General features: G+C 38.8%; 1 protein-coding gene across 1 annotated transcript in view; it reads left to right on the top strand.

The window, feature by feature from the left end:
- emilin1a (elastin microfibril interfacer 1a) overlaps positions 1 to 21,980 on the top strand; it is a 28,152-nt gene extending 6,172 nt beyond the window's left edge. Inside the window, exons 2-12 of the mRNA XM_072362503.1 lie at positions 9,045 to 9,161; positions 12,893 to 13,071; positions 13,662 to 13,752; positions 14,216 to 14,324; positions 14,422 to 14,598; positions 15,718 to 16,998; positions 17,809 to 18,223; positions 18,526 to 18,651; positions 18,828 to 18,845; positions 18,945 to 19,079; positions 20,294 to 21,980. Coding sequence (XP_072218604.1) covers positions 9,045 to 9,161; positions 12,893 to 13,071; positions 13,662 to 13,752; positions 14,216 to 14,324; positions 14,422 to 14,598; positions 15,718 to 16,998; positions 17,809 to 18,223; positions 18,526 to 18,651; positions 18,828 to 18,845; positions 18,945 to 19,079; positions 20,294 to 20,613 — 2,968 coding nt within the window. The 3' untranslated portion in view covers positions 20,614 to 21,980. The remainder of the gene's footprint in view (positions 1 to 9,044; positions 9,162 to 12,892; positions 13,072 to 13,661; positions 13,753 to 14,215; positions 14,325 to 14,421; positions 14,599 to 15,717; positions 16,999 to 17,808; positions 18,224 to 18,525; positions 18,652 to 18,827; positions 18,846 to 18,944; positions 19,080 to 20,293) is intronic.
- The last annotated feature ends 1,515 nt before the right edge of the window (positions 21,981 to 23,495 follow it).

Genomic DNA, 23,495 nt, shown 5'->3' with positions numbered 1-23,495 from the left:
CGGGTCACAGTTCGAACTTTGACACACGCCCCTTTCCAGCCACTTATTCAGGTCGCAGTCCAAGCCCTCCCTTGAAGCCAAACGAAAGATCCCTGGACAATAGGTGCCGCCAAGTGATTTCTTTGTTAAAGTATTATACCTCAGTAGCCTTTCTTTTTTTCATTGCTTCTTCCCTCTCTGTTAGTCATGGAATATTCCAGTTTTACCCACAATTCGTCCCTCTAGAGCTCATGCAGAGATGCTTTTAAGTAAAAGGAACCTGGTATGTGTGGGTTGAGATGTCTTCCTGACCGGCTGTATAGTGTCTGTCTGCTGGTTTATAAGAGGTGAAATTTATTGGGGAATAAAGCAATACGGGCAGGTGCAAGAGTTCCACTCATGCTGAGTTATGGCTCTGTAAATAAAAATAAATGTGTCCAATGGAAGTTGACTGTTAGGCGCCTTGCATAGATGTACTGAAGACAAAATGAGTGTGTTCCTGTTGTAGGAGATGGACAAGGAAGCTTGTGTATTGACTGACATTGACTTAAATCAGAAGCCTTCTTTTATATTCTTGCTTTTGTTTAGTTGAGGATGAGGAGTAAAATTTCTGGTCACAGTTTCATCATATAGATTAACCAACAGGAGCTTTAACATACAGCTGTTTTGTTTGTTTCACCTTTAAGCTGTAATAAAGAATTTATATTACAATTGACAGTGTGGGCTTAAGATTTGTTACTCTTTATGAATAATTGCTGGTGGCAAATTTGGATCTTTGATTGTTTGTGTGCGTCTTTGACCTGCATCTTACCCCTATAAACCCCATAGATGTAACTTAAAGCTGCTTAGATTATGATATTGTCATATTAAGACTTGATCATATAAGTGTGTTATGTGACTGAAGCACAACTTTTTTGACAGACTTCCAAAGAATACTCACTTGACTTTGTTGCTCAAGTCAGCACTTCTGAGCATTTAATAGCATTTCAGCTCATTGGTTTGGTTTTACGGCCCACAGCTTTATTGTTTTGGTTCTTGAGAGTTGTTTCCAGACGTGTAAGACACTAAAAGCCGAGTATGCACTACATGCTTAGCACCAAACAACAGACAAATTTAGCATATAGCCTTTTTAAAATAGGGAAGAATTTAACAACTAAAATGCAACCATTTTTTTCTTCAGAAGCTGGACATAAATTTTTCATTTGGGTACAATCACACCTCTATATTAAAGCTAATATTTCAGCCCATAGATTATCTGTGATATGTCAATATTATATACTCAAGCTTTGTTTCCAGTAGTTTTATATTTGCCAAAATTTGGCAAGAAATGTAGCAATGTGTGAGCAAAGGAAGAAGACTGCTTACTAGAAATGATGCTGACTATAGGTATACAGTCTTAAACAAACCTTTTTAATGGCTGCAGCTATCTGACATGTTCTAGATGTCATCATATACAGCTGTCACTTTTTCTTTAAAGTTTGGATAACCCTAGTACATCAGTAACCCATTCAGTGTTTCAGACCATAGACTTTACAAACAGATGCATCAGACTCCTAATGTATCAGACAGATGCGTTAAGAATAGTTTTCTTTGGGATCCAGTATCGGCCTAATGAAAATTAAATAGAATGAAATGGAGAGAAATGAAAATAAAAAAGCTACTTTATTTATCCCAAATGGAAAGTATAAAATCTACGGTAATGAATCCCTTGGTAATCTCTTTGTAAAAATGCTATGTTGTTAAAAAAAAAAAGGAAACTAGTGAGCAAAGCTGTCATAACAACTGAGACATAAAACAAATTGAGGATTTTTTAAAAGTATTTTAGATTTTATACCACCAATGGTACAGTAATGACCAAAGATAAGACCATTTGTTAACTTTGTATGAAGTAGCTGCTTACTCTACGTTAGCAGGAAATCTGCAGACCCAGCTGCTCGTTTGCCACCCAAGTGAGGCAGCGGAAGCACCACATATAACCCAGTTTATGTCAGGTATTCAGCAAAGTCTGATTGTGTGGTATTCGGCAGTCAGCTACAGCAGGTAGGCAGAGATTCATAAAACGCAGCACTGACAAGGGAGCAAGATTTATATGCAGAGATGTGCAGCTCATCAATACTGTTTTGGTAGAGGGATTTCAGGAGCTTATGATGAAACTGAGCTATGATAAAATTCCAAGTTGCACAACAATCATCACACATAGCTGTATGACACCACATGGGAAAACTTAAGACGTTACTAAAGGATAAGGCAGTTGTGACCACAGACAGATGGACATCACTGACCACACTTACATTCAAATAAATTTCTTGTTCTACTCAATCCAATATAGTGTTTGGGTTGGTTTGTCAAAATCACATTTGAATCTGGTCACAGCTCCCACAGAAAAAGCACAAAATGTCTACACATTTAGCCTTCAGGTTGAGAATTTCACATAATGTGCTACAGATTTTAACAGTGTTTGGTAGCACAACAAAATGTCTGTAATGGCCGTCCTGTTTGCAAGTTATTGACGTTTGGGTGTATAAAAGCTTTCAAAATTTAAATACAAAGATTGTGAAGGAAGCATTGTACTCTAGTTTTACATTTGTCCCCTTATCTACAGCTATCTGACATAATCTGAAAATACATATTGTAGTTATAATTCAATGATGTGTTCAGGAACGGGTCTGTATATTTGCATTGTTTTCCTGTGGGGTTGATACGCAGTAATACAGGAAACAGGCAGAATGGCTGCTAAATATCTTTCTGCAAGCAGACAGGAACATATACAAGTTCTTTTCCTTATTTCTATACCAAAAGCCCTGTTATGCTATAAAGTGAGATTTACATGTTTAGTTGATGCAAATACGTTTATGTTAAAGTATAGTGAAGGGAAGATTAGCAGGTTCAGTGTTGATGTCGTTTGGGTGAGATATGCAGAGCGATATGTGTTTGTGTGTAAAATGCTGTGCATGTGCTTGTTTTATTTTAAACTATGGAAAAGATGTACAGTCCAGTTTCTGGATTCTAATCTGAGTGATTTCTTGACCATTTTAGATAAATGGTCAGTGGGTTTGCAGCTGACATGTTTGGAGAGTATCACCCCAGGGCAGCAACGCACAAAACCAAGCCTATGGTATCTTCATACAAGATTTGTTTATGTGTTTTTTATATGGACACCTCTGTGCCTTTTTTCCTTTGGAAAATGACATATGGCTATGAGGTTCTTTTTATTTCAAATTATTTTAAAGCTCAAGTGACCTTTATGTGAATTTGTGAAAGTGTAGACCCATGCCTAACCCTGGCCCATTGTGATGAGGCCTTTCAGCCTTTGCACACATGGTGCCCACCCATCCAGTTGAGTTTACCGGCACCCCACGCCTACACACTTATTTCGAGTTAGACTCACACTTAGTCATTTTGTTATAAACACAGAAGCCTCTCTCACACAATCCCATGAAGATAGAAATAGAACTCACTGGCAGTGTGACGTTTACGGTATGAGTTCAGAAGCTGCCAAAATGATTCCAGTAATGTATGTATTTGTGGAAATGTGTGTGCACATCTGTGTCTCCTCAGAAGTGGAAAAAAAAAAAATCAGATATGGTTTACTTGTTGAAGAACAGCGCCTGTTCTCCCTCACGCTTTATCAAGTGAAGATAATAAATTGGCAGAGCAATTGGGGGAGGGTTCTGATTTATAACAGATATCTGATTGATATGTTCCCTCTCACCTCTGTGTTGGTTTAGCATCTGATGGTGGTTAGGTTAGGTTTGTAACACATGTGGTGTCCAAAATACACTGTATATTAAACCAAGACTTGAGTAAGATTGCTCAGCAAAACCTTACACAGCACAATGCAATAAGACAGACTTCAATTAACCACAGGACTCTGGAAGAGTACTGTTGGCAGCCAATTGGAAATGGAAGGCAGAGTTTTGCTCTTAATGATCAGTGTTCTGATAAAAACATTGAATAGTGTACCAAACCACATAATAGCAAAGCAGAATGTTGTACTTGATCAATGTGATAAACACAAATCTAGTGAAATACAAAGAAGGAGCTACAGCACTATTTAGATGAGTGAGCACGAGATGTTTTCAGCCAAATGTTCATGCTGAATCTGCTTCTGACTTCAGGTCAAGTTGATATATGTTCAAAATGCTCTACAAACAAGCTCAAGGCAACTGTGAATGTACCAAGTGACCTTCCTCAACATGGCAACAGTTTATGTTCAATGTCAGTACTTTTTGGTAGAATAGAATATGTTTTGTTTTCATTTAACAGTATGTAACAGTAAAAAACATTTCATCCTGCAGTTTAGTCAAGCAATTGAATAATAAAAATTATTATCTTATTTCTTAGCTATAAATGTCATAAACTGTCTTATGTTTGAGCTATCTTTAACTACTCTCACTGCATAAATCAATGCTTACAAAAGAGGGAACCAGTTCTGCAGAATCAGCTCAGTGACAACAGAAATGTCATTAAGAGTGGTGTAGTTTGCGCTTCAGACTCGCCCATGAAGAACACACGGTAGTTCGGCACTGTGACTACCTCTGACTCAGTATTAGCTAAACACCAACTTCAACTCCCCATTCCCATCTTAAGTGAACAGCGTGAAAAGGACTAAAGCGTCCAATGATTCTCTTGAGAACTTGAATAAGGGCAACTTGACTTCTTGGATCTTGATGTTCATAAGAACTGAAGAACCCTTTCAGATGAGACGTGAAACATCTGCAAGATCCAAGAAGATGTCCACTTGCCCTTGTTCAAACTCTTAGGATTACCATGACCTGGATGACTGAGAATATACATCAACATATCTACAATGATTATCTCCACTGTATTTAGAAGGTATTAACAAACCTAGAATTTGATGCCAGCAACTGAAAATAAGTTAGAATAGAGGCATGCTTGTCATTGTTACACTATGTTAGTCTTCCTTTTGATTACACTTTTTCATTTACCATCACAAACCCTGGCCTTTGCATCTTTACTTGCTAACAGCTGCTCTTTATACACATCAGACTCCCTGAATCTTTTCACAATAATATGCACTTTAGATGTTGAAACACCGAAGTTCTTTAAAAAATGTTGATACACTTCACGGTTCTTTCAAAAATCTTCCAAAAGATGGAACTTTGGAGCATATGTGGATGATCATACATATGCATGCAGCAGTGATTCAAACCCCAACTGCATTATCTGCACGTGTTAATCTCCTTTTGGTATGATTTTGGTTGGACTAACATTTTAACATTTATTATTTTTTGTCTTTTAAATGGGTTTATTGAAAATCATTTATTTTGATCTTGTGCATATTAGATGAAGCTACAAATAAATTAACAGTAATTAAAAGTTTTTGTTGCATTTTAGAAATTTTTTTGGAAAACTTTTCTACTCAGTCGATGTACTTTCAAAGTCTCAAGGAACTGTTCACTAAACTTTAGTGTTATTCAACTCTTTTGTTTGTCAGTTTAAATTATTTCTTTACTTATATTTGAAAAAGGATAAAAAGACAAAGAAAAAAGATTTTGCCCTACCGTAGGGATTAGTGGATATATCTTCTGGACAGACATGTCCCCCAATAACAGCATCTTAAAGCATTTGTTCTTAGTATTTCAAAAACAGTAAGTAATCCTACTTATTTTGACAGTACTAGAGAAAACTTTTACTGCCTGTTATTGTTTCAATATATATGTTTATGTATATTACATGTTATGAGTAAGCATTATTGTCACCCTATAGACTACAAATGTTACAGTACTGGCTACATGCTCGATTTCCCACATTCAGTAGCAACAGGTCATGAGGAGGAGGCCGTGAGGGGTTGGGAGGATCAAAACATGATAACCCTTTCATGTCAGTGAACCAAGCTCTGGTATGAAGGGGAGAATGGTGGTTTTGGGGATAGAGGGCAGGAAGAGAAAAAGGATAATAAATGAGAAACATATGATAAACAGAGACTGACACAGAGAGAAACAGGTGCGAGAAAAATGTGACCTATGAAGAAAACTAAACACAAGTGAAGCCTAAAACATTTAAGGAAGACATTATACAAAGAAGGACATAAAGCAAGAAAGAAAAAGTAACAGAAAAAAAAAGATAGAGACAGACACACTGAAAGACGTAAAGATAGTTAGACGAAAGTTGCTGATAGACTTTCCAGCATGAAGGAACTCTTTGTATGCTCCAACTTTTATCCGTAAAGCCTTCTTAACTCTGCTCAGATGAGTCGGAGAGTGACACTGATTAGCTATAATAACCACCAGAGAAATAGCCATTGATGGGCATTCTGGGTAATATTAAAATGATGATAGAAAGCAACTGAAGGGCATCTGTCTTTTAAATGTTTCTGTAATTGTTATCGAAAGAGACATCTATGGGTCAAGGGAGGGCAGGGGGATGAGGACACATTGTGCAGCCTGCGGACTGTGGGAGTGTTGTAAACTATCACCTTGAGATTAAGCTTAAAGACGTGTTTATTCAGTGATTTTAGTTGTTTTAATACATTTACCAGAGTAGAATGAATTTTCAACGTGGTTGGTGTCAAAAGGTCTTAAGACTGAATTTAACTTTGCGGCTGCCTAGAAAATAATTTTCTTAGATATGGTTTAAATGTAGTGAAAATGTCTTTGTAGTGAAGCAGCTACTGTTATTTTAGCCATAGAATGCAGCTGTTATTAGTGAAACTGAGTGCACAGTATTTGCCCAGCAGCAACTGGGAGGGAAAGTTTTAGACAAGTTAATGAACGTGAAGCATGTAAGATGTCAGAAGCCAAACATATTTATGAAAAACCTCATGAAGAGCAAAGAAATCCGTGAGAATGGATATTGAATTTTAGTGTCTCACATTTGTTGGATGGCCAGATTCAAAATAAATTAAAATATGCTAAAATATGCTAAGTTAATGTGAACTAGAGTAAGACTTGAAGCACCACTTAAAATGGTGTTAAACTGTGAAAGCGTAGTGCTTCAGTGAGTTGCATAAGGCGTGCTGTCATCAGATGGTGTGCGGGTGGTCAGTTGTGTCGACTTGACAATTTGTTATGACTGTGCAGACCTGTCAGCTGAATTTTTTCGTTGTGCATGACATGCCTTTGTACTGTAGATCCTTATTTGATGGACCACCTCCATAGGGAAATTGTTATGCATCCTTTGGCAACCAAAGTTTGTGTGGGTACACTAGCAGCAGAGTAGAATTGACCTGTTAGAGGTAGATATTGGCAGATATAAATATAAACATAAATCAGCCGATTCAGTTTGATGATACATAGCCAATTTGTGCCAAACCAACACAGAATTAGCCAAGTAGCTCTAAGATGCCACTTTTAGGTTTGGGATTACATATTTGCAAAAATTCCCAAAATATGCATTCCAAAATGTGCTTTACTCTCTTGAAAGATAATAAACAGAAATTACCCACCTTAGACACTGTGCTAAAGTTTTTGAGTTTAACTTTTTTTTCAGTTAGATAAGCCAAGTCAGCTAGTTGTGCAACACAAAAAGCCAGTCAAAACAAGCTGGTGAAGATCAAATATCAATGAAGTTAAATTGTGAGTTAATATAGTGGTACATTTGTCAGACTCATGGACTTTTTGTCTAGGTGACACACATGACTGGGGAAGCAAATTTTTCTTTGTTTCTGCTGGATATATTAGTAGGTAGGCCTACAATATACAGTATTTTAATCAAACATGTCATATCAGCTAAAAGTTTGAACCTTAATGAGGCTTCGCAAACGTGTCCACATACATGTTAGAGTGTATTGCTGCCACTTGGGTGCATGCGGTAGGCTATCAGCCGCTCTTGGTTGTGTTAAGGCTGTTGTTGGTGCTTTAGCTTTGTCCTGCTTTGAAAACAACAGAGGTAATAGTTCACAAAGCTCTGCTTTGGGATTGAGTGAAAATAAGTGTTTAAATAATGAAGATGGTTCAGTGTCTGTACTTTTAATCTGTACTTCTGTGCTATGTATTATTTTTGGCTCTTCATACTCAGCATGTCTGTGCTGCAAAAAATACCCCAAACCCTTCACTCTGTGGAGTGAACGTAAATAGCAACGTAAATAGATATCTTTGTGTAAACATAAACAGGTCTTTATGCGAACAGTATGTTGCAACCATTTTGGTTCCTTTCACTGTTTTTGCTGCATTGACACGATCACAAACAAAGCTTTCAATATTATTTTGATGGATTCAACTCTGCAGTTGAAGCAGAGAGGTTGGAACAGCATTTTAGAGGATTTCTTTGCTCATGCCACCTCAAATCTGCCTTTTCATCCTTCAGTCCCTTTGTGCTGTGTCAGCTATTGTTGTTCATTTCTCTGCTGACACAAGAGGCACATTAAGAAACTGAAAGAGTGACTTTTTTTTTTACTTTATGAAATTTATGCACTTTAAATTAGTAGAGTAAGAGTAAGCTTTACCTCTCATCTATTCCACTGAACTTGTGTGAGAAAGGTGTCTCATTACAACCAAAATGTTTTGTAGGGCAAAATAAAGTTTTTCAATGTTTGGCAACTGAGTTGCTGATGTATCAAATTTGAACATTTCAACACATACTGAAGAACATCTCTAAAAAGAGGAAATTTATTATAGTTTTGGTGCTATGAAAATAACCAGTGGTAGTATTTTACAAAGATATGCAGAAACACTACAATGACATGCACGTGTGTGTGTGTGCCTGCGTGTGTGTGTGTGTGTGTGTCTCTGTGGGGGCTGGTTAATGTAAAGTTGGAAAGGCAATACAATGGCACTCTTTGTTGAGACCGTGTAGTTATCCTGAACTGATCTGACATTTGCACCCATTTCTCTTGAGTGTTGTGGAGAATAATAATCAAATCCAGGGTTCCAGATATTGATCTCAAAACTTGTGGTGGAGCCTCACAGTCAACAAGTGAACAGATTTTTTATTATTATTTATTTTCCCTTTTTTGTTCGGAAACAAAAGAGTGGAACTGGAGTGTATACTGAGTGTATGAGATTGCTTTATGTGAGATCTGCTATGTTTGTGTTAACGCCTAACTGACATCCATCATAGTTATTCATTTGAGATTTCCTTTTCCATGCTTGTGTGTTTCATAGGAACTGGTGTGCTTATGTGGTGACTCGCACGGTTAGCTGTGTCATGGAGGATGGAGTGGAGACGTACATCAAACCGGACTATCAGCGCTGTACCTGGGGCCAGTGTCCACGTGTGGCGTGAGTATCTATTCCTCTTGGTGTATCATATCTTCACTAATTCTCCCTCTTTGCTGCTGGAATCTAATCTTTATTTGGTTTTGCTTCTATAACTTCTTGACCTCAGAGTTCGTATCCTCCATTTATCCATCATCTGCCCCTCTTCCTTCTTCACTGACACTGATTTTGCAGAGTTTCAAATTACCTGCTCAGGAAGGTGCCTGGTTACAGCTGGGCTTGTGTGCATGGTGGCAGGATTTCAGCTCAGTATTTGACTGGCTAATCTCAGTGATAAAGTACTGTTCTCACATGTTGTGGTGGAGCTTTCCATTCAGTCTAATGCAGCCCTGGGAATATCCAGTATTCCAAATCCAGCAGCAAATTTGCTATAAATAGGACATACTGGGTGATTTACCAAATGTGGGTGTTGTGCTTGCAAGAAATTTTTTATCAAAAGCTGCTAATGTTTTGCTTCTTTTGATGTTTTTACTGTGTTTTGACCTTGGACTTGCTGCTTGATCCTCATGCCTGCCAGGGGCCTCGATGTAAACCTGGGCTATGCTAAGAATGAAGCCAGTTTTGCAGGCACCACAGTCTAGTCTCTAACCCACTAAAAACAGTGAAAAACTATCTTCTTCTTACCCAGTTTTTCTTTTTTCTCACGATTATCCTCCTTTCTCTCTTCTTTCTTTAACTTCACAAACCTCTTGCTCCATTCCTCCAAGCCTCGCTTTATGTTTCCTATGAGAGGACCCCTTCTTTTTGTCTCACAGTCTAAAAGTATTTTCTTTTATAGCACAGAAACACTCTTGACTGGCATAAAGGGGAGAAATCTGCTAAGTTCTCACAGTCAGGGCTTGTGAGCAAAATTGGGATGTAGCTTTAAACCTTTATTTAGACTTCTAGCCAAATCTTGTCTATTTATTGCATTGTTACTGCAACAGGCAGTCTTTTCAGTTGCAGAGTTAAATGACACATTAATGATAAAACTACACTAGAGGTTTCCAAATAAAACATTCATATTTTTTTTTCTTGGAAATCTTCTATGAACACGAAATTGAGATGTAGTACCTGAATACAGGCAATTTCTTTTGGAAAATAAAAGAGGAATTACAGAGACAGAAATAACGAATAAGGTTTGTAGAGCACTCCTAATCCAACCCATTATATGTTGCTGAAATCCAATAATATCCTGACACACTGCACATTGAACAGTGTTCAAAGAAGTATTGGTTCAGATAGTTGGCTTGGACATCAGGATGGCTCACAAATTTTAAATCCTGTAATGTCATCTGGGCCAAGTTGACGGAAGCGATGACAGAAAATCAGGGGTAATCTCCTCTATGTATATTTTCCATGTTAGTTATGGCAAGAATGTCATGTTTAAACTGGTAGATTATATTCACTCTGATTTAGACTGGACATTAGAGATATATCTGACATCAAGCTTTCCTGCAAAAGCATACATTATATTGCCAAAAGTATCCACTCACCCATCCAAATAATTAAATTCAGATGTTCCAATCACTTCCATGGCCACAGGTGTATATATTCAAGCACCTAGGCATGCAGACTGCTTCAATAAACATTTCTGAAAGTATGGTTTGCTCTCAGGAGCTCAGGGAATTCCAGCGTGATACCGTGACAGGACGCCACCTGTGCAACAAGTCCAGTTGTGAAATTTCCTTGATACTAAATATTCCACAGTCAGTGGTATTATAACAAAGTGGAAGCAATTGGACAAAGTGGTAGGTCACATAAAATGACAGAGCGGGGTCAGCGGGTGCTGAGGCACATAGTGAGCAGAGGTTGCCAACTTTCTGCACAGTCAATCGCTACAGACCTCCAAATTTCACGTGGCCTTCATATTAGCTCAAGAACAGAGCGTAGAGAGCTTCATGGAATGGGTTTCCATGGCCGATCAGCTACATCCAAGCCATACATCAAGTGTAATGCAAAGTGTCGGATGCAGTGATGTAAAGCACGCCGCCACTGGACTCTAGAGCCGTGGAGATACGTTCTCTGGAGTGACGAATTACGCTTCTCCATCTGGTAATCTGAATGACGAGTCTGGGTTTGGCGGTTGACAGGAGAATGGTATTTGTTTGACTGCGTTGTGCCAAGTGTAAAGTTTGGTGGAGGGGGGATTATGGTGTGGGGATGTTTTTCAGGAGCTGGGCTTGGCCCCTTAGTTCCAGTGAAAGGAACTCTGAATGCTTCAGCATACCAAGAGATTTTGAACAATTTCCTGCTCCCAACTTTGTGGAAACCGTTTGGGGATGGCCCCTTCTTGTTCCAACATGACTGTGCACCAGTGCACAAAGCAATAAAGACATGGCTGAGTGAGTTTGGTGTGGAAAAACTTGACTAGCCTGCACAGAGTCCTGACCTCGACCCGATAGAACACCTTGGAGATGAATAAGAGCGGAGACTGCAAGCCAGGCCTTCTCGTCCAACATCAGTGTCTGACCCCACAAATGCGCTTCTGGAAGAACGGTCACAAAATCCCATAAGCACACTCCTAAACCTTGTGGAAAGCTTGCCCAGAATAGTTGAAGCTGTTATAGCTGCAAAGGGTGGGCCGATGTCATATTAAACACTATGGATTAAGAATAGAAGAAGAATAGAAAAATACTTTATTCATCCCCCAGTGGGGTAATTCAAATGGGATGTCACTTAAGTTCATATGCGTGTTGAGGCAGTTGAGCGAATACTTTTGGCAATATAGTGTACAATGAATACATTTTAAGTTCATTCTTTATAGTTTTGATTTGAAATCTCTTTTTATTTTAAACCTGTTGTATTTAGCACCTTTCAGACGGTGCTTTTTATTAAATTGACGGCAGCTTAACATGTTGCTGTCATGTTTGAATGAGCACCCTGGTGCCAATCCATTTTGTTCTTTTCGACTATGTAAAATCAGTTGTTCAGAGGAATCCGACGAATTGCATTAGAAAAAGAGTAAATGATAACTAGCTGCAGCTGCAGTTGTTTTTCAAAGTGTCTGAGCCAAATAGAGAGAAAACTGGGCTTAAAAGGGTTTAAACTCTGTCTGATTATATAACAATACTTTCAATTGCTTCCATTTATTGCCATTTGGGTAAATGCAATGCAACTTGTTTGCTAGCTTAATAGGCATTGTTATGGCTAACGACATATTGTCATGAGAAAACAGGAACTCTTAGAGTTTTGTGGTGCTGTTGTTTCTCATCTCACAAGTAGCAGCGATGGTGTAGACAGTGTCCTCAGCTCAAGTAAAATATCATGTTTTTTCTCAAACTAGTAACTGAGTAAAAGTAATTCAAGTACGTTCGCTATTGTTGTGTAGTTAAACCATCATAATAATCACATCTAGAAATGTGATATTTTCCATTTACCAGTGGTATGTTTTACACAACCACTTTGCGCTTGGTATGCTAATGTGAATTGCTCTGGCACTACGGCATATTGTTGTTGAGATACTTCATTTGATGTTCTGTCCTTTGCTGTCTCCATCATTTTCACAGGACTAACTCAGTTAAACGTGAAGAACGTTAATGCAAAAGTGACCAATGTCTGAATGAGTGAATGCTTACACTTTTACAGATTGATGAAGCCAATATTACATATTATATGTATCTCATGTCTGAAATAGTTCTCAGATCACGTGATTAACACAGTTACCCATATCCCTATCTATGTTGTTACTATGGCAACAACAACAAAACTATAAAGTCAAGACCCAATATTTAATTGTACTGTATTATCCTCAGCTACCGGACATACAGGAGGCCAAGGTATAAGATAGCTTACAAGATGGTGACGGAAATGGAGTGGAAGTGTTGCCATGGTTACTCAGGGGAAGACTGCCATGATGGGCCAAAGGGAACCCCTGACACTCGCATCACGCAGACCAGTTACAACACAGGGGGTGGACAGAGGGGAGAAGAAGGTAGGGAGGATTCTATGGAATTTAATTAAAATATTGATTCATGATTTTTCTGATGTGCTTAATTTTGGGAAACACTATGAAAACACTAAAGATGTGAATATGTGATGAGTAAAAATGGGCAACATTGCTACACCTGAAGTCCTTAAAACCTCAGCTTGATGTTGGACAGTGCGCGTGTGGTTTTATCATTTATGACTTACAGTGTTGGCAGCATCAGCAAAAAAACCTCAAATGGTCGTCAGACGTTGATGGTGACTGCGGTTGGAGCTTGGAAGTGCATGACATCAGTTTTTCCAACTGAACCCAACCGCACTTTGAACTTTTTTCCAGAGAGGAAAAAAAACACATACAGAAATTTTTCAGTTGAAATTACCAACACTGTACAGACTTTTGCAGTTGTGTTCATTAAGGACTCCATTGCACATTCAGGTTAAGATTTGTTAAATCTGTTCACACATTTTTAGGGTTCAAGACTTAATTGTGGTTGTATTTTGCAAACTGTAAATATGAAACTTCAGAATCAAACCGAACACCTTCTTCTCCTCTTATGTATTGACTCTAATCCCTCCCCTTTTGTCCGGGTGACACAGAGAGGATTCGACAGCTGGAGGACACCATCCGTGGTTTGACCAAAGACCTTCACAACATGCAGACCACCATTCATGGAATAAACCAAAGGCTGTATGTGAATGTTGTTATCAATACATCAGCTGTGTGTTTTACTGCATGTTCATTCACCTGTGCACTGAAGTCCTGTTTGTGAACATTCAGGAAACACATGCATATGTCAGTTTTACACTCCCTATATAGGACTTCCTATGTGTCTCTGTTTATGGCAGTAGGTCAGTTTATTAAGAGAGGGAATCCTTATTTGTTTTAAATATACAGATAGGAAGACATAATTGATGAATCCTCAACAAGAGCTTAGTAGGATGTTATGTAAATAAGTGATGCACTCTGCTAATTTTGGACTATAGTTTGTGTATTCTCCATCTCACTCCACACATCACTTCCCTGTTTACACTATGCTTTTAGGTAAATTGAAGTGACAGTTTCCTTTTATGTTATAAATTGAAAAACATCTTAGTTTATAACAAACTTAGACAAAACTTGCGGAAATCTAAACCCTTCTCTTTTTTTGTAGGCCTGGGCTGAATGGGGCCATTGTCCCTGCTGACTCTGCTCAGCCACACATGAAGGAAACCATTAACAGTATTCAGACTAAACTGGACCATCTTTATAACAGAACACAGGTACTCTATGCATCATGTGTCTCTCTGATTGCCTATATAAGTAGAATTCAAATACATTGTGCAAGGATAGACCCTATGCATTAATTTGGTTGCTTAGGTCCATGATCAGACCCTGCTTACAATCAACAACCACTTGGTCAATGGAGGAGGCAATGAACTGGATGGAACAGCTGGCAGGGGAGGAGGAGCTGGCGGCAACCAACTGAATACACTGAAAGAGGAGATACTAACAGAGCTGGAGAGAAGGGTGTCTCTGTCCTGCTCTGCCTGCCAGGTGAAGATCATCATATGACAATCGATACACAAATATTCACTGGATGTTGTTACACTTATATTGAGTACAGCAAAATGTTAAAAAAGTGCTTCTTGGGCCAGATGCAAAAACCTGTGTAGTTTTGTGAATTAAACTGTGTCTGCACACAAGGGCATAAATATACAAATGTATTCTTTTGGCAAGATTTACAAAGCAGTTTGTATAGCTGTTCTTTCAAAAATGGCTTTTCAAATCATTTTGAAACTATGCACACAAGGCATGGGCAATGAGAAGATTGTTTTGAGGGGCTCTCTCCTGAAATCACAAACAGAGCAAAAACTGCTGAATGGAAAAGAGAAACAGGAGTGATTAGCTTTATTGGTGACAAAGAACCCCTTCAGAGGTAAAAATAATTGCCTGGAACCATACAAAAAAAAGTGCATCTCACACAAAGACAACATCATTTCTATGGGAGGAAGACAGAACTGTTGCTTTATCTGCAACCGAAGAACGCACTGTTTCCCCTTAATCATATCAGGCTTCAATTGTCCTGAAAACGTGTCCCTTTATTCTGAACAATGCGTGACATTCTCACTGCACGTTCTTTCTTTATAAATATCAGTTTGCATGTGGGGATGGCATTCACAATGTTTTTTTTGTGCGTGCGCATCATTTACACATATGGCCTCTGGTTTATTTAGCTGTTAAATTTTCATGCCTCTCCCCTTATAGGGCTCTGTAAATGATTTCTGCTGCCTACAGCAGTAAAAGGTAATGACCACATGAAGGCTGTAACACAAGAAAACAGCCCTCCAGCTTGAACCACTATGCAAACAAATAATAAAATAAACAAAATAAAAAAACATTAACAGGAAAAGAAAAGGTTTCTAATCAAGCAGTGAAAGAAAAATGGTAAAAGGGAAGCAACGGCACAGCCAGCCACAGTTTTCCTAACTGTATGGCAGAACTGTAGAGTTAGAATTTAACATAAAAAGTGGAAATCTGAACCCTTCAACTATAGTCACATGAAGGTCCCACTATCATAATTTTTTTGTCATTTGTATAATTATTGCATATTAAACCTGATATTACAAGCCAGATGCAGAAAGCTACTGTCCTCATTATGTTATTTTCCTCCAGACTGGTGTGGATGACCTGAGACGGCAGCAGGATGAGAACAGGGAACAGATAAGAGCCCTGGAGAAGCGGCTCAACTCCATTGACCAGTACTTGAGGCAAAACGTGGAAATCTCCCGCAGTGAGACTGAGCGTTCCCAGGCCTGCTGCAACACAGTCACAGAGCTGGAAAAGAGGCTGTCTGATGTAGATGTTCGAGTCACATCCACTGAAAACAAGTGTGACACCATTAAAGGGCGACTAGATAAGGAGCTAGCAGGTACAGGTGGAGGAAAGGGAAAAGTCACAGAGGAACGGTTCAGTAGCAGACTGAGAGAATTTGAAAAAAAGGTGAATAATACAGTGAGGAAGGTGGAGCAGAGGTGTACAAACACTGCAAACAACATAAAAGACACAGTCCAGAGAGATTTCACCCAGCTGCGGAACATGGTCCTCAGTCGGCTGGATGACCACAGCTTCAAGATTGGAAAAATAGAGCTGGAAGTGGATGTTCTCGGAGACACTGTGACTGATCATAGTCGGCGTCTAAGCCAGCTGGAGAATATCACTACCTTCCTTGACAGAAGCCTAACATCAACCACAAAAATGTGCAATGAGAACTGTGGGCATAATGAAAAAGGCCAGACGACTGATGACACTGTGAAAGTCTTGGAATGGAGAGTTGTTACCAACGAAAAAGACATCAAAAAATTTAATACCAAGCTGAACAATTTGTCTTTGACAGGAGACTCACTGATCGACAGAGTGATCGACTTAACTACTGATGTCAATAGGATAAAAGCTAACACAGGGGAGAATGGTGAACTTTTTAACCAGATTGTCAGGGAAATTGTTGAAACATTGGGCCGTGACTTTGAAGACTGTTCTGTTTGCAGTAGGATAGAGCAAGACTTTAGCTCACTCACCAATTCCACCATGACCGGCCTTAACAAGTGTCAGACAGAACTGACAGATTTGCGGAAAAAATTGGACTCGGGAGAATCCGCCTGCTCTCAGATTTGCTCTAACCTTCAGGAGGAGGTGGGCAGACTCAGAGAGGAAGTAGGAGAATGTACAGGAGAGTGTAAGACCAACATAAATGATCTGAAAATTCGTTTGGATGGTCATACTGTCCACAATGGAAGGTTAGGAGGTGATCTAAAGTACATTCAGGGAGAGCTGGATGAGGTCATGCTCACATTTAACTCCATTAATGACACTCTGAAGGGCCTGGGAAGGACCGTCAAGATACATGGAAACACGCTCACAGATTTGACCAACACCAAGGACAGCATCAGTGATGAGGTGGGCTGATGTGATAACACTTCGAATAAATCTCGTGTGTTTTACTGTAATGCTGACCTTTGTGAACCTGTCGATCTGTGACCATCTGCTAGTTGTAAGGTTCTTAGGCATGCTAAGTTTGCTAAATACTGGAGCAACAAACACATAGTGCAGTTTATTATAAAGAGAACAATGAGTCATTCATTTTGGAAGCATTTTGGTAATGATGTTTAGTTTTTTTTTTAGTTATCAGGGTTCATCCATAAAAGGTTTCCTGTCAATTTATCCAGCAGCTGCTTGGATAGTAAAAAAAGAGCTATGGACTGACCAAATGGCATGCCAAGAGCCAAACTGTCTCTGTGGCTAAAAAAAAGTCTAAATAAGAGAAAAATCTGAACAGTGACATAAATCAGATTTCCCGCCCTCTTGCTTGAATGTCTCATGACCCCCTCTGTCTTATGTTGAAACCAATTTGCTGAACTCAAGGCCAAGGCTGGGAACCATTCTATGATGCTGCATTTTAGCCACGATCCTCAGAATTAGACAGGAAAAATGGTGATATCATAAATTAGGCTGATGTTTTATTAAACTGTACACTGTAAACATACCAACTCAATAGTTTTCACATACTATTATTATAGTTATGAAAATGCTTAAGAATAATATAAGTATCTGAGTTTTCTTTACAGACATTACTTCAATTAAACATGTTTTTACATGTGTAAGATTCCACTGGGACAAAGGCAGTAAAAAGTTTATTTGCAATAGAACTTTGTCAAAGGAAACATATCCAAAGTACACACATTAACATGTTTCTACTTTGTCTTGAAGGTGAACAATTTGCAAAACAAGTTGACGGAGCATGTGGACGACTCGAAGATTCGATTCAACAATCTGGGCAAAGAGATCCAAATAATTCAGAGCAACTATGTGACAGAGGTGAGGGAGTGTCTGCAGTCCAGCGATGGCCTGAACCGAAGACTCTCCAAGTTGGAGGGAGTCTGCGGCCGTTTTGACTCTTTCTCAGACAGCCTGGAGAGGATCAAGGAGGGCCTGAACAGACATGTGTCTGGCCTGTGGAGCTGTGTTAATGGACTCAATGTCACAGTGACGTCTCAAGGAGATCTTATTGACAATATCCAGAATGTCCAGCTGGAGAGCGTCCACTCCAAGATACACATGCTGAACTCCTCAGTGCAGGATTTGGGCAGGCAGTTCCACATTTTCACAGAACAAGACTTTAAGGGTGAGTTACAGAGGATGGGGGCATGGGATTTAACTTGTAGTCAAGAGAAAACTCTCACTTGAAGGATGGAATGGCCAGGGTTGAGGTTAAAACAGACTAAAGAAAGAATTCACTTAGGAGCCTATAATGTCTAAAGATGTTTTTATAAACATGAGTGTGAAAGGCACATCTTAGTCTAGGGTAAATGTCTTGGCTCACTTGACTTGTTTTTGGGCTCCTCCTAAGAGATATCCCTGGTAAACAAGGTTTTCATCGTGGTATTTCCTTGCTGTGCTGTCTCATCAAACGTTCCACCCCTTCAGGTCCACCAGGTCTACCCGGGCCCCGTGGAGAGAGAGGTGAACGCGGACCCCAGGGTCCCGTCGGACCACGAGGAAGTGTGGGATCTCCAGGTAGTGTTGGCAAGCAGGGACCAGTGGGACCCCCAGGTAAAAACAAACTAAACATAAGACATCAGCATTTACTGGTTTACAAGTTGTTGGTGTGATCTTACTGTCTTCACATGTTGTATAGGTACAGCCTGACGACAAATCAAAATAAACAGCTGGAATGGTATTGTTGGATGATTAACTCAGTATTTTTTATCTTTTGTCTTACATTTCAGGTCTCAGAGGGGAACAGGGTATGTACTGTTCTTTCTAAACAAGAGATGAAAGTCCTTTTTACCCTTTGATCTTTAATTCACACTAACTCGTACTCTCTGTTTCTGCTCTGTCATCAGGTCTTGCAGGGTCTGATGCTCATGTGCCACGCCTTTCATTCTCTGCTGCACTGACTCGCCCGATGAAAAGTTCAGGAACCATAATGTTCAACGATGTCTTTGTAAATGAAAATAACGCCTACAATCCCAAAACAGGTGTGCACTGCTGGAATTACACTAGGTCATCATCAATTCAGTTTGCATCTTCTTAAATATTAAAATTAAAATAGTTTATTTTTACTTTATTACAATTCAAAAGGTTTGTTTACCCAAATTACAAAATAAGCCAAGTAGTTCTAATTATTTAGCTCAGAATCTTAAAGTTCATTTGACTATAGCATTTTAATGCTGCTGCTACTGCAGACATAGCTACTGTAATTTAAACTTTTATAGATACACACCAATTAGCCATATCATTTTGACCACCTGCCTAGTATTGAGTAGTTATCTTCATGCTGCCAAAAGAGCATCAGCAAGTGGACAGTAACATCTGAAGGTGTCCTAGAGTCTCAGGTACGAGATGTTAACAGTAGATCTTTTGAGTTGTAGGGTAAGATAGGTAGCAAGTGTCAAAGTAACATCTGTTTGAATACCAGGATGTATGTTTTCCCAGCACAACAGTGTATCATAACAAGATGAGCAGTCTTATCACCTTTACTTGCGAGTGATCTTAATGTTATGGTTGATCTGTATATTTAGCTTGTTTAAGCCAGGGGTTCCAAATTGTGCCTGGTCCCTCTAAAGGGTTATGAGCTAATCAAAAGAGAAAAGAAGAAGAAAAAATACACATACATGCTGTGACAAATTAACTTTATGGGATTATTTCATGATCTCTACTGATTCGTGACGTCGAGTACTTTTCACCCTTAAAGCATTGACTCGTGAGATAGTTAGTCTTCAAGGAAACTTGATAATGAATATTTAGAACCACTACTCAGTAGATGTGAAGCAAAAATAATTTGTCTGAAATTCCCATTTTCATTTATGATTTATATACATTTATTTTTTTCATCCTATAATTTATTTTGGAAAATTTATATCAAAACAGAAAGCTGTGGAAGCTTTCAAAGTATTTGGGCATTTTCAGTGTAATTTGAAAACTCGCCATACTTGTCATCATTGAAATAAAGATTGTAGTGTTCATTTCAACTTTACCTTACCCTAATGTTGCTTCAGTTTAATATGTGCTCACTTTCTCCATCTGTGACACAATTAAAATGCAATTCTGTAATGAGCTATTTTATAGCAGTCAATCAAATCTGATGTTGACCATCCCAAAAATGGTACAAAAAAAGTCTGCTATAGAGTCTGCTATAGCCATGCATAATCAAATGCATCAGCACCCACCTAATTTCGCCTCTGTCTCCTAGGTTTATTCACAGCACCTGTGCGTGGTAAGTACTTCTTCAGTGGCATCCTGACGGGTCACAAAAACATCAAGATCGAGGCAGTGTTGTCCAAGTCCAACATTGGCATTGCCCGGGCGGATTCAGCAGGGTATCAGCCTGAGGGCCTGGAGAAGCCTATGGCGGAGGCCAAACACATCCCTGGAGCTCTGGCTGTCTTTAACATAATCTTGCCCTTGGAGGCAGGGGACACAGTGTGTATCGACCTCGTAACTGGCAAGCTCGCATACTCCTCCGAACCTTTGACCATCTTCAGTGGAATGCTGTTGTACGAGTCCAACTGATTGGATAAAGTGTGATGCATCAGAATATGTTCAATGGACTCTAAGAGAAAGAGCCGGAGACAGTCGAAGAGACTGATATATGTGGACTGGATTCATCCAGCAAAGAGAAAAATGCTTTATACTTTCCTTTATTTGCTGAGAAGGATGAAAACTTCTTTTTGAACCACAATGATTTGTTTTGTGTTTCAAAGCTTTAAAGAAGACTGTTTTACTCTTTGTCATGTATTTTCTTCTGGAAGAAATGCCACTGCAGGGTTATCTTAGAATTTTACATTTTTTTGCCATGCTATAAACTTGAATACATCACTGACTACAACTCCACAGCTTTTAGGTCTCACATGTGTTAGAGGAAGTATATTTAGCAAAAGGATACAAGATTTAAAATATTGGTGTTCTGGTGTCTTTTTTCTTTTGTTTTCTTTCTTTTGTATGTGTGCTGTCGTCCCACAGCATTCCAAATATTCAGAGGTCACACACTTTTTTTGTTGCTTTTTTTTTTTTTAAGGTGGTTTGTCTTCCTATTACTCTCAGTTTCATTCCGACCACAAGCAAATTCCCAGAAACATAACACTGAGTGCCAATTGTATTGGAAAAAATGCAAAGGGGACACAGTCCAAACCAAGACTCTTTGGGAGGAAATATACAAATGAAGTCACTGACAGTTCAGAAGAGAAACCACAGGATTTTATAAATCATGCCACAGTAAAACAATAAGACCATTTTTGGACATTAGCTATGTCCAGCAAAACAAAGGAGGGAGAAGGAGTGTCAGGGAGTAGAAAGGGGAATTTTTTCTTTGTCCTAATAAGGGATATCTAAATTCAGTGGAAGATCAAGTAGGCCAAGTTAAACTTATGAGTCTGTTGCTATCAGTCTATCTTACTGAGAAATTTTGATGGTTTTAGGTTAGAGTTACGGTTAGGGTTATTTCTATAGCCAACAATAATAAATGATTAAGCTAAACCTATTTTTTATTGTCCCATGTCTTTGATGACTACCAGCGCATGTCTTTGAAAGTGTGTTTTTAAAGTGCTCGTGATATAAGGTTTGTAGATATTGTTGAATGGATTTAAAAAGAAACATTGCAGATTTTCTGCAGATTGGGCCGCAAAGATTATTTCATTGACATGAATAGATTAACAGCCTTTCAGATCTTAGAATGTTCTTACCGTTTCTCCTCAGTCCTCAGCATGGGAGTTAAATTTGATCTGTCTATGCATTATATAACCCTCTCAGACTGTAAATATTTTTCAACACATGTACTATTATAAGATTTTTATGAGTTACCATTTCACCTTGACAAGTGATGTATGTTTTCTGTGTTTTGTCATATGTGTGCCTCAAATACAGATACCCAGTTTTACACAGCTCATGTTACCGGTCTCAGTTCCTTAACTAAAATGAGAGTATGCACCAGTTTTTACACACTGTTTTGGCTGCTTTGGACTTCTCTTATTTAATCTGGCACCCTTCAGACCGACACAAATACACACAGCTGGGTTGACTTAAGTTACTGGCTTCTACTTAAGCTTCTCTCTCTCTCTCATCACTTTGTCTGGACTTCAGCAGGCTAATTTTAGCTCAGGACTTCAAGGAGAGTCATTTGTTGCACTCTAGTGACACCTTGTGTTCAGAATCACTACCCCAGTCGCTATAAACTTTCATTGACCAACTTTGAGGAGTTTAACTATTTAAATATCCACTGAAGGAAAGCGTGTCACCTCTCTGTCATTCCTCCCACATCCATTACTTATCAAAGGAAATTAGAAGTCTCTTTATCAGTATCTCTGCACTCAATAGCTGTCATTCCACTGTCACTCACACAAAGTCATTCTCAAGACTATGTAAGTTGATCTATTTGCTCTGTCAGTCAGGAGCAAAGAACTGGTAATTCTACCTAGACTACTTAAAGACATAAGAATGCATACCAAGATGGTAAATAGATGTACACTGTTTTTATGGTGGGATGATTTCACTTGAGCCCCAATGGAATCTGCAGCCACTTTGTGGGAGCTCATTGAAGTTTGAGCAGAGAAAAATAGAGGTCAGAAAAATACCAGTGCAAGTTAAAACATGAGAAAAAAAATGAAACTATAAGAAACTTATTTTCCACAAGTGCCATTTTTTTTTTATTTTGTGGAAAGGTGAAATGAGAGTGAGGGAGCAGATAGATGCATCTGTGCTGGATCCCTACTGGGCACATGGGACCATTTCCGGTTAATGGCCAGCAGGGTGATCTTATTAAAGATGAGCTCCTTAGACTTTTTCAGGTTGAAGATGAACTGAACTGTCTGCTGAGTTTCTGGAAAACACCTTATTGAAGTGTTGGGGCAGGAAGACGTCTGCAGCATTCCAGAAGGCCATGGTCTTTCTGCAGGAAACTGCTCTATCATAGGAATCCAATTACTTTTTAAAATAAATGTTTATATATATTTGTGTTGTTACAAATTTTTCATTTTAAGGAATAATTTAATAGGTTTGCTGCTGTGCACAAGAATAACCACCTGTATTGTTCTTTGTTGTAGTAAAGCTGAAAAAGCCAGTGACTGAATACACTTCATAATTTAATTCCTAAATTGTGGGTGTGTTGTGTTGTCCATAGTATTTAGCAGCTTCTGAGACTTTTTCTTCGTACAATCACAATCATCATCAACAGCATTGTCCACTGTTTTGCTAGCCAGCAAAGGCCTAAAAGATGTCTGAATAATGACTGGTCTTCTTCTCCCATTGATATAAATCCTACAAAGATGTTTCTTAAATAGGAGACACACTGTTGTGAGGGACAACAACGAGCCTCCTTAAATATTAATTGGGAGGTTGTTTGTTTGCAACGGTTAGAGTTGATGAAGATATAAAGAAACCCAAAAGAACAGACTGAAGTC

This window comes from Leuresthes tenuis, unplaced genomic scaffold (assembly GCF_036924035.1).
Source record: "Leuresthes tenuis unplaced genomic scaffold, fLeuTen1.0.hap1 SCAF_13, whole genome shotgun sequence".
In the NCBI taxonomy this organism is placed as follows: domain Eukaryota; kingdom Metazoa; phylum Chordata; class Actinopteri; order Atheriniformes; family Atherinopsidae; genus Leuresthes; species Leuresthes tenuis.
This window is presented reverse-complemented; position numbering and strand designations above follow the sequence as displayed.